This window comes from Humulus lupulus, chromosome 8 (assembly GCF_963169125.1).
Source record: "Humulus lupulus chromosome 8, drHumLupu1.1, whole genome shotgun sequence".
In the NCBI taxonomy this organism is placed as follows: Eukaryota; Viridiplantae; Streptophyta; class Magnoliopsida; order Rosales; family Cannabaceae; genus Humulus; species Humulus lupulus.
The window spans coordinates 66,740,612-66,756,844 of NC_084800.1; the positions used below are offsets into that span (position 1 = coordinate 66,740,612).

A 16,233-nucleotide genomic window follows, 5' to 3' on the forward strand; every position below is an offset into this window, starting at 1 on the left:
TTTAACTCCCAATAGGTGTTTGGAGGTTACAAAATTATGTGGGAAAAGATTTGGGACATTTTGGAACGTTTTGGAAAAATGACTTTTTTGTGCTGAAAATGGCCTGTGGCCGCGGCCTGGGGGATAGAAGCCAGTGGCCGTGGCCACTGAAAAGTCCTGGCCGCGGCCAGTGAGGCTGACAACCTATTTGGTTTTTCAGTTTTTTCCAAATTGAACGGTTCTAACAGCCCAAATAACTCTCAAATCTCTGTTTTATTCCATAAACATCCAATTAAACATTGGTAACAATCATGGGGGTTGGTGGAATTTGAAATTCAAATGGGTATCTCAAACTCTATAAATAGGAGCCTAATGCTCACTTGTAAGACACACCATTTTTCCATCCACAAAGTACTTAGCTGAAAAATACACCTTGAGGCTTGATTATTCCAGAAAGTATTTCCAAAAAATCTGTGAGAGATCCCTCAGTGCTTGAGTTAGGGGGAAATAAGCTTTTGGACAAATGTTTTAAACTTTGTTCAAGTTGGTGATCCTCAACCCTCTTCACTTAGGTTGTGTAAGTGAGAGTTTACTATTGTTTTGTTCTTACATTTTTTCTCTATTTGCTTTTCTTCTTATTTTCATTTCCTATTTACTTGTAACTTTTGTTTAGAGTTGTAATCTTCTTTTCTTTTGTTTCAAACACATTTCCTTTACTTGTTATCTTTTGTTTAGAGTTGTATCTTTCACCATTCTCTTCTTCTCCTTCTTCCTCTTCCTTGTCTTTGTTTGTTTGTATTTTCAGTTATAGAGTTGTAACACTTTTTTTAATCAATCATCTTGTCCATTGTATTTTTTGCATAGAGTTGTAATATTTCTTACCATTTCCATTGAAATAAAATATATTCTCTAACAGCGAGTTTATCATTGTTTAAAATGCACAACGTAACGGTCCCTGGGTAGTAAGGCGTTACACCCACATAGCAGAAATTTCCTCTGTATATAGATTCAATCAGTGCAGTGCTCCATGAATATACCACGTACCAATGCTTCAATAATGCATATGCTATCCTATGGAAATTGATTTATTTCAACATCAAGCAACCAAAAAAGATCATCACCACATTCACGATCATTTTGATATTAGGGGCTTGTTGCAAAATAACCCTTAATAATGTGGTGAAAGTAAGTGAATGTCCATATTTTTAATTTTGTAGTAAAATAGCCTAATCATATATTTAATATTACATATTACCAAATATATCATTTATCAAATTAATATTTTGTTCTAAATATTTTAATACTATTGTATATGTATATTAGTTTTTATTTTAAAGTTATTTTGATTTTTTCGTCTTTATGGTCTGTTGAATGATATACATACCAGAAAATACATATACTGAGTTGAAAAATAATATACCACCAAAACTTACAAAATTATTACTAAAAAATGCATATACTATGCTAACAAAATTATATACTACCATTAAAATGTATATACCATGATACAAAATTATATACTACAATTATGTATAATAAGATAGAAACTAAATCTCATAAAAAAAATTAATATACCATACCACAAAAAACATATACACTAGTTGGAAAATAATATACCTACAGCCCATAAAAACTTTAAAAAATCAATATAACTTTAAAATAAAAGCTAATTAAACAAAACTAATATACATATACCACTATATTAAAGTTATACGCTCATAAATAAAATTATAGAAAATGACAATTTAGGTAATCAACAATGTAAAATTGTCATTTCTCTACAATTTTAAAAATGAGGACATTAGCTTCTTAATGCATCTCTAGTGTATTGCCAAAAAGTTGTTGCAATGCTATATTTAACACATCTTACAAAAAGTATGACTCCAATGGTATTCCAAAAAGTGTGCCAAATTTGGCACATGCTAAAAGTTGTGCCAAATTTGTCACAAAATATAGTATGAGTTAAATTTGGTACATCAATAAATGTTACTTTTTCATTGAACATATTACCACTAATTATTATAATTTAGTAATTTACAATTAATGACCAACCATATATTATTTTTTTTAATGACAAATTCTTTGGACTACATAATTTGGATAATAAAAATAATGGTAAATAATCATTTGGTACCTTGTGTTTTATTGAAATATAGACTTGGTACCCAATGTTTTCAATAATGCTCATCTAGTACCCCGTGATTTGAAATCATACATATTTAGTACCCTGAACTCAAATTTGATCAGGAAATTTTTCTTAAAATGACATAACTACCTTAGTTATATGTAAATAATAATAAAAAATTAGTTATATTTTTAGTATTTACCCTAAAAATAATAATAAAAAAAGTAATCTTTATATGTTCTCAATAAATATTAAATGAATTATTAACTTTTTTGTGTTAATTTACATCTTGTGCGTTGGAGCACAATTGCAAATATTGAGCTAAATATAATATTAACTCATTTTTTGTGCTAAATTTGACACAAAATTTACATCTTACATTGAAGATGGTCGGAAGAAAATGACTTCCACGGCCTGTCCTTTCTACCCACTAACTTTTTTTGTTTTTTTTAAATGCTAACTTTTTATAAAACCATGGCGACCGGAAACAACAAAAATGACTAAGAAACAAAATTTGAATAACAAAACCCCACCAAACGACACATGGCACCACACCAACATGTGGCCATCCAAGACACTGCCAAGTGTGAAATAAAAATGCCACTATGGTTCTAACGTTCTTTGTGCCAGCACATAAGAATCACCCTAAATTACAAATTTTATTTTTTATTTTATATATCATTTTTTTTCTTTCCAATTTGGACCTCTCTTTTGTAAAGAGAATACCACCCTATAATTAGGGGTGTTTATCAAATTCAATCCAATCCGCATTATTTTGGTCATAATGTATCCGATCTGTACTAAGTGCAGATTTCATATTGTATATCCAATCCAATCCGCTTAACAACTCAATTCCAATTCAATCCACAATAGTGCGTATTAGATTGGTTATTTTAGTGTGATTATTTTTTTAATATTAATTATTTAATAATTTTTACTAAAATACATTTTTTTTTCTTATAACCAATAAATCACATAAATATTAAAATAAAATAAATTTTTTAAATTTAAATATCAAATAACAAAATAAACAAACTCCAATAACATACATAGCATCAAGCTCTTTAAGGCTCAAGTCTGCAACAACAAAATCTATATTATATAAATCAATCAAATAATTTTTCAACAATACAATTATTTAAAATATCAAGTATCAATATTTTAAAATATTAATATTTTTTATTTTAAATATTAGTTTTATATATTTTAAATTTTTTTCAAATATATATAAAAATACAAGCGAATTGGATTAGATTTGTTACTTTTACAAGTGAAAGTGCATCCAATCCGCACAAATATGGATATCTGCACTTTGCGGATTGGATCGTGCAGATTGATCTAGATTGGGTATTTTGTGAACACCCCTAATTTGCTTTGTCCAGCAACCCAAAACACATAAGGCTATTTGGTTCCCACATAATTCGTAGCCCTAAATTACATTAGGTTATACAAACTTGTCAATGGAGTTAAACTCACTTTGATGAAAAAGTTAGAGATGAGTTGAAGATCGTTGAAAACGAATTATTATGTTCACACAAGAGACTCAGTCTACACCTCTCATATAAGAGCATCTCCAATAGAGTGTTATATTGATGATGCATTGCTAAAATATAGTCCACTTTAGAAAATACTTGCTCCAATGGTATGCCAAAAGTTGTGCCAAATTTTGCACAAAATATAACATGATGTATATTTTGCATCACCATAAATGCTATACTTTTTTATTTACTTTTATGACATTTTTATTATTTTAGTATTATATTTAGTGATTAGTGGTGAATAATACACATTTATTGATTTTAATAGTCAAAATAAATTGTTTTAATTAATATTTTCATAGAATTAATATGTTTTATTTTATAAATGAAAATATTTAATTATGATTTAATTTATTGTTATTTTATAGGAATTAAAGTTGTATTTTGAAACTTTGAAATGAAGAGAAAAGAAAATAATTAAATCCGAAAAAAAAAAGAATAGAAAGTGGCATTTTTCTTAAAAGAAAGTGACCTAATTGGAAGGAGAAGCCCAGGCCCGTCCTTCCCCAAGCCCACCGAAGTCAGTCGTCTACTAGCCGAGCCGAGCCGCAGAGCTGCTGACACCTCCCTGCCAGCCTGCTGCGCCACCTGTCCCTAGCAGCCTTCCTCAGCACCCCAGCAAGCTGCCCTTCAACCAGTCTCCCACGGCCCAACCAGCTTCTCACACACGAAGGCCCAACTCCCCAGCTGGCCAACACGCCCAAGCAGCCCAGCCTCCCACCTTTGACCCAGCCTTTGACCAACGCAGGCCCAGCGACCCACAGCCCAACTGCTAACCCGGTTCAGCCTTCTCTTCCTCCCAGCCAGCGCCCACGTGGCGCCGCCCCATTGGCTGCAGAATGGGTCAAATTTCCAGCTGCAATAGTCATTCCAGCCCAACCTTTTATTCACCTTGGGCCTTGCAAAATTGTCATTTTAAGCTTTAAAGCTCATCTTTTTTTGGTGCTTTAGAAAATTGGCATTTTGACCATACACCAAAATAACTAGGTTAATATTTATAATAAGAATTGAATTTTCAAAATCATATTGTATTATTAATATTTCAGATTTATTTTGTAAACCTCATTTTGTTGTTTAATTTATTTTTAGTCATTTTCTCTCTCTATAAATAGGGACACTTTCTTCACATTTTCAATGTAATTTTTAGGGAGCAAAACTCTACCAAATTTTAGTCTCATTTCTCATATTATCTTTCTAGAATTTCATGAGAATGTCTAGCATAATAGGCTAACCTTCTAAGGAAGGTTAGGATGATTTTATATACACTATTACTTTGTTTGCTATTTTTGATTCAACATGTGCTTAAAGTTTATATATTTTAGTGATTTATTTTCTTTCATATCTACTTTTTCATCTTGTTATCTATATTTATGTTTACTAATAATATATAGATTTTGTCATACACTTTCTATGTATTATCAAATTAGTGAAAATAATATAGATAATATCTTTATCATTTTCTCTATCTCATTCATATATTTACTTTTGCTAAATCTATATAGAATTAGTCATGTTCTTTCTATGTATTTTATAAATAGTAAAAGTAATATTTGTGTTAGATTTTATGCTCAATCTCTTATTGCATTATTGTCAATGGTATACTATCATTTTTTGATTTCTCATAAGATTTATCTCATATTTCCATGGTAAAGAATAATAATCACTTGAATACATTTTTGTAAAACATATTTGTGCTTTAATGTTAAATATTCCAAATGAATAGTTGAGATGTGAACTTCTCATTTATGTAACTTTTGTGAATCAAAGATTCAAATAAATAAATATGCATATTGGTGACTTTTGATCTTCCTACTCGTTATCTATTGTTACATCACACTTTATTTTATCTTTATTTCTAATCTTTAAATTTCAAAAACAACAAAAATATCACTTGTTCTATTTTACTCACATTATTTATCTCTATACTTTATTTATTGATTAACTTTATTTATTTGCCTCCTTGTAGAATCGACCGCCCGATCTATACTACGACTACCGCTAAGTTGAAGTCACGTTTGGACGTTTAACATTTAGTTGTTAGCATTAAATAATAGATTTTTATCTTATTATTTTATTATTATATTTAACTATCAACAATAAAATATAAAAGAAAATTATTACTTTTTTTTTTTTGTATATTTTTAAAAAATATCAAATGAGGAGTAATCAAAGATTGATTTTTGCATCAACTTTTACAATTGTGTATTGAAGCATAGTGCTAAAACTTATGCTAAATATATCATATATTAATTTTTTGTACTAAATATAACACAATATTTATATCTCCGATTGTAGAGGATCTAAAGAGAATTTCATAATACATTGCACACTTTGTGCCATTCCATATGATCTTCCGAAGAGACGTTTAGCCCTCCCTCCTACTTCTATAAAAAAGAGTGAGGGGTCCTTTTTAGGGGCATCGATCATTCACTACCTACTATGCTCTAAGTTCTTCTATTTCTATTTGTATTCATATATATTATATATATATATATATTCCAATCCACCTCGCTAATTTGATCTTTTAGCTAGCACTACCTCAATGTCCCAAAATCTCTACGGTCTACTTCTTTTTTGTTGTGTGTAGGTTGTCCGTGCTCACCTTCAATCAACTCAATTGTAGATTCAAGCGTCTACATGCAATAAGTACTATGCTAAGAAGGACTAGGTATTTGGATTATAGAATAATTTTGATACATTTTTTTTAATGAATTTTGATACACTTGATTCTTAGTTAGTGAATATGAATAAATACATATTATGTTGACGAAACGACAAACCAAACTTTTACAGAACAACATAATATTAAGATTTCAACATTTGATACCTATAAGGTAGATTAGAGATGAATATAAATAACAAGGAAATTCGAAAAAATATCTAAGGTTTAAAAAAAATGCTAAAAATACAAAATGTGGCATAATCATATATACGAAATTTTTTTTAAAGAAAGTTTACAAATTTGTTATAATTTTGTAAATAATATTTACAGACTAAATAAAAAATTGTAATTACAGAATCAGAACAAACTATTATCAGAATTTTTATAATTTTTATATTCTGTATTTTTTATTTTATTTTTTAAATTTATAATGTTGGTGTAATTTTTCCTAAATAATACACGAGTAATGGTAAGTGGGTCCTTAAGTTGGATTTAAAACGAATGAAAAGCCTAGCCCAAGAGTTAGCTAAAGTGTGTAGCTTCAAAATGGGCTTTCGCTTGCCCTTTTAGCAGAAATAACGGTGAACTAATTCCCTGATCAGGATTTAAACCATCCATTAGAATCTGATCGAGTTTATTTCAGCCATGGCGGAACAGGTAGCTTTGTGATTTCAACTCCCTCTAATTTTTCATTCCTCAATTGTTTCTACGCTCCCACATACCTAATTTATCTATCTATCTTCCTCAATCGCCTCTCCCTAGTTTATGTTTTCTGTTAATATATATTTTGTGTAAAAAATACAAATTGAGTTTTGATTTTTGCAGTGATACACCTGTGTATTCAATTCTCAACTCGCGACGAGAATCGGTAACCGCTAGTCTCAGGTACCTCTCAAACGACATATATTTTCTCCTTGTTTTCTTTATTCGACAGTATGGTTTTCCTTCGAAACATCTTTCTGTTTGGACGAAATCATTGTTTCTTTACCATTTACATCTTCTTCTCACATACGACATCGTTTTCTGCTTCATACAGTGGAGTCAATACACAATTAATAGTAATACGACTTCAATCTTAGAAAACGACGTAAAATGTCATTCATTAATATGATGTGATACGATACAAATTATACAATGTTGTACAATGGTAGTGACACGAGCCACGGCCTTTCATAGAATCTAAATACATAAATGTTGAAACCATTGATAGTTTTGTTGTTGTTGAAAGATTCTTACAGCGAATCTGAAAGCCAGAAAACTCAATATTATTATGTGTATGTTGTGTGATTAATCTGCTGTTATTTTCTGGTTCTTCTTTCGTTTTCAGCTCAACCAAAAGTAGTGGTCCTCTTGGTGTTGCATAAATTTAACTCCGAATCGAGGAATGGCCTCAGTAGCTGTACCATCATTTTCAACCATCATCACTCTTCCGAGAAGGGTCAACCCCAGAAGCTTGAACTTCTTGAAACCCTCAAATGGCTTCCGTCTACTCACATCCCCCAACCCTCACATAAAACATTCTGCCATTGGCTGCACCAAACTGAGTGTTTGGGAGACCTCTTCAGCTACACACGCCCCCACTGAAAAAACCGAAGATAATTTGTTGGATAAATCTGCCAACATTTTTAGGACCCTGAGTTCTGAAAACTCAACTGAAACATCTGAAGCCAGCAATGGAAAGTACAGCACAAGTAATCAGTTTCAGTTACTCAAATGGCCTATGTGGCTTTTAGGCCCTTCTGTTCTCCTCGTTACAGGCATGGCGCCAACCTTATGGTTGCCTATATCTTCCATATTTGTTGGCCCCAACATAGCCAGCCTATTTTCCTTGATTGGACTCGATTGCATATTCAACCTTGGTGCAACCCTCTTCCTTCTCATGGCTGACTCTATTGCTCGGCCAAAGCTTGCAATGCAACCTTGCAAAAGCAAACCGCCATTTAGTTACAAGTTCTGGAACATAGTTGCTACTGCAACTGGATTCATCATCCCACTAATCATGATCTATGGTTCACAAAAGGGCTTACTCCAACCCCACCAAACTTTCATCACATCTGCAGTTTTATTGGGTCCCTATCTTTTACTGCTATTTGTACAGATGCTGACCGAGATGCTGACATGGCATTGGCAGTCACCAGTTTGGCTGGTGACCCCTGTTGTGTATGAAGCTTACCGTTTGTTGCAGCTAATGAGGGGTTTGAGGCTTGGAGCTGAACTCAGTGCACCTGGTTGGATGATGCATACAATTAGAGGCCTGGTGTCCTGGTGGGTTCTAATTCTTGGAATGCAGTTGATGAGGGTCGCTTGGTTTGCTGGCTTCACTGCTCGAGCTCGTCAGAAAGAGGCTTCTTCTGTTGATGATTAGTCATGTTTGTCATTCTCCAACTCTATTTGAAAAGGTTTTGGATTTGGATGTCTTCATTTTTTTTATTGTCTGTATTTTATAATGTTGTAACTTGTAAGCTGTAAGTCTGTAGAAGAAATATGTGGTTTGATCACCCCAATTCTTATATTGATGTAATATACATCTCACACTAGATACAGAGACAAGAATCTCGACAAATATAACATGTTAAGTATAATAATGTGGATTTTGGGTATCATACAGCGACAAATTCATAAAAATACTATTAATAAATGATGTCTTATCTATAATAAGTTATTTGTGGAGACACAAATTTGCTCATCCAATGAGGCCAACTTCTTTTAGTGGAATTATTAGCATCTCATGAATAAAGTTTTGACTCGGATGTGATTGTTTCATTTTGGTCTAAAGCACCATAAAGTTAGAACAAACAAACTTTGAAGTAGTGCCATCAAGGATTTATGAAGACTTTTTTTCTTCCCTTATTTATTGTATTGTCAAGTTACGAGTGGGTGTGCAAAGATTAAAGCCTTTGAAATCTTTGTCTTAATTTCTCGTTCTAAGAAGGCTTCGAGTTTGTTTTAGGGATTTTTTCTTAAATATGGTTTTTTAGTTTTTAATATGCAAAAATATGGTAATTAAATTTTTCTTAGTTTGTGTGGACAAATTTAATTAAAAAAAATCAGATTATGAGAAAAAAAATATGGCATAATAATTATTTTTTACAAAAATATGGCATAAAAATGATTTTTTTATAAAAATATGGAAAAATAAATGAAAAAATTATATACAATACCCGTTTTTAATTAAGTACTTTCCTTTATACCCACAATTTTAAACTTTTATTAAAATGCCCACTATTTTATATGATATACCTATTATACCCTCTAAAAGGGAACCATTAAGTTTCTTTAACACTTATATACGTATATATGATATTCTATTTCATATAATATACCTATTATATGTATATGATATACATATAATACACACTACAATAACACTTAGAACTATGTGCTCAAATAAAGTTAATTTGGGAAGTCTCATGATAATAATGAGTAAAATTTAACTAAATATATTTAGTGTCTAATTTTAGTTAACTACTCCTAAAAGTGGGTAGTTCTCAACTTTTCTAAAAAAAAATTATAGAAAGGAATACAAATTTTAAAAAACCATAAAATAATACTTATAAAAAAAGCCATAATTTTGAATACTTTATTAAAAAACTCATATAAAATATAATTTTCACTTTGTTTTATAGACCCACCTGGAAATTTGAATACATACAGTAACAGTTGTATTTTGTTTTTTGGTAGGAAAGATATTCCCAACAATCTTCTATTTATTTGTTCAAAAAAAAAAAACATTCTTCTATTTTTTTATACAGAACACGTCATTTTTTATGCCACTAGCTCTTTTAAAATAAAGCCTTATAAAATATGAATAATTTAAAAAGGAAAATTTGACTTTTAATCCATACAAAGGGCATTGTATTTAAAAAAATACTCTGTCACCTATAAAAGTCTTATTTTGGTCCTACTATTTACCGTAGTACCCAAAATACCCCTATCATATATTCCTACTCTCTCTCTTCTCTCTATATTCCCTCTCACTCTCGGTCCCGAACCAAAAAAACTCTCAAAATCCACATTTGAATCCGTCGCAACACAACGAAATCGGAGAAGAGAAGCATTGTCGGATAAGGTCTTCGGAACCAGCACTTGAACATCGGACCAGAAGCACCCAGAGGCAACCAAACAACTCTAAAGTAGGCGAAACAACTCCCAAGTACGCGAAGGTGAGGGTTTTCTTTTTAATCTGCAATGTCTGGTTTTTTGTTAATGTTTTGTTCATAAGATAGATCGGGGCTGGGCAACTGAGAAATCTGGATTTTTTTTTCAAAAAATTTGACCCACCTCGATAGGCCTCGATAAACATCGATAGTATATGATGTTAGGTTTGTTTTTGAATGTGCCTCGATAGGTCTCGATAGGACTCAATGCTATTAGATATTTCAGTTTTAGGGTGCCTCGATAGACCTCGATAGAATGAGACATAAACCATGATTTAGCATCTGCCTCGATAAGACTCGATAGACCTCGATGATATTAGACATATGACTGATTTAGCCCCTGCCTCGATAGGCCTCGATGATAATAGACATATGACTGATTCTAGCATCTGCCTCGATAGGCCTTGATATGCCTTGATAGAATAAGACTTATGGTTCTTTTAGCACCAACCTCGATAGGCCTCGATAGAATTAGATATATTATGATTTTTCCTTGCCTCGACAAGCCTCGATGAAAAAAAAAATTGTATAATAAACTCATATGATATCCATAAAAATATTGGGAACACCAAGTTAGTAAGTATACTAAGTAGAGACAAACTACTTAGTATACTTACTAACTTGGTGTTCCTAATATTTTTATGGCTATCATATCAGTTTATTATACAATTTTTTTTTCTGTAAAATCCTTTATTGGCTAACTTTAATTTAGACAAAAATATTTTAAAGTTATTGAGGAAAATCAGTAGCATATCCTTATTGATTCATGATTTATTATCAAATTGATTTAGCAGAGTTTTTAGTGTGAAAATATATTTTAAGTGTGAATACATTTTTACCTTATTTACCACAAATAAACATTATTTGGTAAAAATATGTATTTCAATTACCTTAAGATTATTTTAAGGGATTATGTTCTTTCTGGAATAAAGAATGTGTCGAAAATGAACATGGTCAAAAGAAATGACTATGTTCGTTCTGCAAGATAAAATTGATGGCATTGATGACTCATCAGTTTCCTTTTCTGTCGACACAGAATTCATCTGGCTGGCTGATTTCCTAAATCAAAGGAATTTGCAATTTGATTTCAAAGATCTCAGAAAATGTTGGCCTTGGACGATTTCCTTGCCTATAATTATCTTGCCAAGGCCTTTGGAATTTTCATCTCTTCCATTTTGAATATTTGTAAAACACTATGTTATGTTGAAGAGTGTTTTTATTTGTAGAGATTAAGTTTGTTCATCTTAATATTTGTGAGAGTGCTGAGTGTACCTGTGGATATCTATCTAGTTCCTTGTAAACAGGTAGTGTCTATTGTGAACGTGTTTGTAAGGATCTTCGGGAGAGGATTCTATCTAAGTCTCACTTTGGGAGGAAGTGAGCATTCGCTGTTCTTTGAAGGGATTTCAAGAGAATCAACGTTTTATCAAAACCAGATTCGTAGAGAAGAGTACAACAAGATTGCGGTAATAGTTTAAGATGGAGTCTTACATTGTTTAAGTCAATGCTTTTGTACACATTATTTATTTACTAATTGGTTTATTCTCTGGGCATAGCTCCGTGGATGTAGGTTATCTGAAAGGATTTCTGAACCACGTAAAAATTCTTGTGTGTTGAATTTGTTACCTGTTTTTATGTTTCCGTTTAAATAGTTGCATAAGTAGTATTAACAAAACAGGAATCTGTCCAAACAACGTAATCAATATTCCACATTTAATTAAGTTTTTTATTTTAAATCACTTTGTAATATTAAAATACGGAATTTCAATTGGTATCAGAGTAGGTCACTAAACTCTTAGTGAGATCTTGTATTTTTCCGTTTGTTTTGTGCCTTGTGAAATGTCTTTCTTTGCAGAAGGTGGATCTATAACTCGCCCTCCCTTACTGAATGATTCTAACTATCCTTATTGGAAGGTTAGGATGAGAGCCTTTATTAAATCTCAAGAAGAAAAGGCGTGGAGATCAATCTTAACTGGTTGGACACTTTCATCTGAATCAAATGATGTAACAAAGGTAAAATCTGAACTTAACTGAACCGATGCTGAAGATAAATTGTCTAATTATAACAACAAATCCTTGCATGCTATCTTTAATGGAGTTGGTGAATGATACATAAAATTAATATCTGCTTGTGAATCTGTCAAAGAAGCTTGGCAAATCCTTCAAACTCAATTTGAAGGAACTGCTGATGTCAAGCGTTCTAGGCTTGTTATGTTAACTACAAGATTTGAAAATCTTAGAATGACAGAAACTGAGTCTCTCACTGATTTCTATGAAAGACTATCTGACATTGCTAATGAATATTTTGCTTTGGGTGAAAAATTGGAAAAGAATGTGTTAGTTCGAAAAATTGTTAGAGTGCTTCCTGACAGGTTTCAAACAAAGCTCACAGCAATTGAGGAGGCAAAAGATCTCGACACAATGAAAGTAGAGGATTTGATGGGTTCACTACGAACGTTTGAACTCAATCAGCAAATTCGTCAAAAGGAAAAACCAAGTGCTCCCAAAGAAAAATCAGTTGCTCTTAAATCATCAAAGATGAAAGATTCAGATGAAAATGATGATGAAGAAGAAATGGCTTTGTTGACCAATTTTTTTCAAAAATACATGAAAAAGATTGGTAACAAAAAATCCACGTTCAAATCTTCCAAAGGTAATCATTTCTCTAAACCTTTTGACAATAGCAATAAAAGATGTGTGCAATGCAGGGAATGTGAAGGATTTTGTCATATTCAATCTGAATGTGCCAATACACTGAAGAAAAATAAAAAGGTAATGGCAGCTACTTGGAGTGATCATGACTCTGAAAGTAGCGATGAAGAAGATAACTCAAACTTTGCCTTCACCTCTGTTGTTTCTGGATTAACTATAAATCTGCAGGTTAATAAAAGGCTTGTGTGTCTGAACAACACAGTTCAGGAAGAAAACTCTGAATGTGAATCCAATGAGTCTGATCTGGATGAGGACTCTTTGAAAGAATCGTACAAAGATATGTATGATCAATGGTTAAATGTTTGTTATGATAATTGCTTAATGACAAGCAATAACAAATCTTTACAGAAAAATAATGATGAACTTGAAAACACTGTGAAGATTCTTGAGGATAAAGTTATTGCCAAAGATTGTGAAATTAAGAGATTATCAAATGAAATTAATCACATGGTAAAAGGTGTTAAAATGCTTAATCCAAATTCTAGAATCTTGGATGATGTTATTGGTGCAGGACAAAAAGCTGGTAATTTTTCTGGATTAGGATCTAATGGTTTTAAATCGAAAGGCAAAACCATTTTTGTGAAATCTGGCATTCATTCGGGCTCAACCACTAACGTCTCTGCAGGTACATCTCAGACAGGTGATGCTACAAAAGTACAATCTATTTCCACATATGTTAAACAGACCAAGTTTGTCAAGAGAAATAAAACAGATCGGTTCATTCCAATTTGTCATTTTTGTGGAGTGGAAGGGCACATCCGGCCCAGATGTTTTACTATGATGAATTTTTTCAATAACAATTTTTTCAATCATTATAGTAAAACAAAACAGGTTGTGAAAAAACCATCAAAAAGTGTTTGGATTGTAAAAACAAGAACAAATTGTTTTGCTGCTTTTACTTGTTATAAATCTCGTGCCTCTAACTCTTGGTATTTTGATAGTGGGTGTTCTAGACATATGATAGGTGATGCAAATATACTCACAAATTTCAAATCTTTAAAATGTGGTGTTGTAACTTTTGGTGATGGTATGTCAGGTAATATTGTTGGAAAAGGTACCCTAAGTCTTGATGGATTACTAAAGTTGATAAATGTTTTGCTTGTTGAAGGCCTTAAGACTAATTTAATTAGCGTAAGTCAAATTTGTGATCAAGGCTTCAAAGTAAATTTTTCTCGTGATGATTGCAATGTTATTGATCAAAATGATATGAGCGTATTGAAAGGATATAGATCTATTGATAATTGTTATACACTTTCACCAACTCTCACATGCCATTCGGCTATAGGTAGTACCACTGACTTATGGCATGAAAAACTGAGTCACATAAATTTCAAAAGTTTGAAAAAGATTGCAAGTGCAGGGTTAGTTCGTGGGTTACCCTAATTGGGTAAAGAATCTGCAAGTAAATGTGAACCATGTCAGTTGGGGAAACAATTAAAAAACTCCCACACAAGTGTTACAGGAATTAATACTTCAAAAGTTCTTGAACTTTTGCATATGGATCTCATTGGTCCTATTCAAGTTGAAAGTATTAATGGAAAAATGTACATCTTTGTGTGTACTGATGATTTTTCTCGTTTTACTTAGGTTGACTTTTTAAGGGAAAAATCATATATTTTCGATGCCTTTAAAAATCTTTGCATAAAATTAAAAGTTGAAAATGATTGCAATATATGTAAGATTGTGAGAATTAGACGTGATCATGGTAAGGAATTTGAGAATACTTTTTATGATAATTTTTGTAAATCTCTAGGTATTTCTCATGAGTTCTCAGCTCCCGAAACTCCTGAACAAAATGGGGTTGTTGAGAGAAAAAATAGAACCTTGCAGGAAATTGCCAGAGTAATGTTGAACAGTAAGAAACTCTCCAAACGATTATGGGCAGAGGAAATATTCACTGCTTGCTACACAATCAATCGAGTGTTTCTTCGCCCAGGTACCTCCAAAACTCCTTACGAAATCTGGAAAGGAAAAAATCCTAATGTAAGTTATTTTCATGTTTTTTGGTATTATGCTATATTCTTAGAGATCGTGAGAATGTCAAAAAATTTGATTCAAAAAGTGATGTAGGAGTATTTCTTGGATATTCTATGAATAGTAGAGCTTATCGTGTTTATAACATGAGAACTCAAATTGTTATGGAATCATCCAATGTTGTTGTTGATGATTTAAAAGATTTTTCTGAATATTCAAATGAAGAAGAAATTGATAGGTTCATTGCCGAAACTTCTCAGACAGAATCTCTTGCTGTGACAATAGGTGATGTTGTGCCTTCTTATACAAAAAAAGTTGCAACAATAGCTGAATCTGTTCTAACATCATCTGAACGACCTGTTAGAGAATATATTTTATTGCTCAATGGAATTATGGAAAAACCAAATACAACTCTATGAAAAAATACAATGGACAAGATAATATTGATTAAATAAGTATTACAACTCAATTGCTCAAAATACAAGTAAATAAAAAGATGTAGAAGAAGAATATTACAAACTCAATACTATAACAATACAAGTAAATAAGAAGAACAAAAGAATGAAAACACAAACTCTCACACAACCAAAGTGTAGAGTAGTGGGGATCACCAACTTGAACAAGGTTCAAGAACTTTGTCCAAAAGCTTATTTCCCCCTATTCTCTAAGCACTAAGGGATCTCTCTAGGAAATAGCTCTCTAGAATTATCAAGCCTTTTATTGTATTTTTCAGCCAAGTGCTTTGTGGATGAAAAATGGTGTGTCTTATAAGTGAGCATTAGGCTCCTATTTATAGAGTTTGAGATACCCCTTTGAATTTCAAATTCCACCAACCCTCATGGCTGTTACCAGTGTTTAATTGGATGTTTATGGAATTAAAATGTAGATTTGGGAGTTATTTGGGATGTTAGAACCGTTCAATTTGGAAAAAACTGAAAATTCACATAGGTTGTTAGCCTCACTGGCCGCGGCCAGGACTTTTCAGTGGCCGCGGCCACTGGCTTCTGTCCCCCAGGTCGCGGCCACAGGCCATTTTCAGCACAAAAAATTCATTTTTCCAAGACGTTCCAAAACGTCCCAAATCAT

At 32.0% G+C, this 16,233-nt stretch overlaps 1 protein-coding gene across 1 annotated transcript; it reads left to right on the forward strand.

The window, feature by feature from the left end:
* The first annotated feature begins 6,813 nt into the window (after positions 1 to 6,813).
* LOC133797620 (uncharacterized) lies at positions 6,814 to 8,907 on the forward strand. Its single transcript, XM_062235587.1, has 3 exons — positions 6,814 to 6,961; positions 7,130 to 7,189; positions 7,632 to 8,907. Exon 3 carries the CDS (start codon positions 7,689 to 7,691, stop codon positions 8,667 to 8,669), a length of 981 nt encoding a protein of 326 aa, XP_062091571.1. The 5' UTR covers positions 6,814 to 6,961; positions 7,130 to 7,189; positions 7,632 to 7,688; the 3' UTR covers positions 8,670 to 8,907.
* The last annotated feature ends 7,326 nt before the right edge of the window (positions 8,908 to 16,233 follow it).

Coding starts and splice junctions, on each gene's coding strand:
- LOC133797620 (XM_062235587.1), top strand. CDS start 7,689: ATGGCCTCAGTAGCTGTACCATCATTTTCAACCATCATCACTCTTCCG.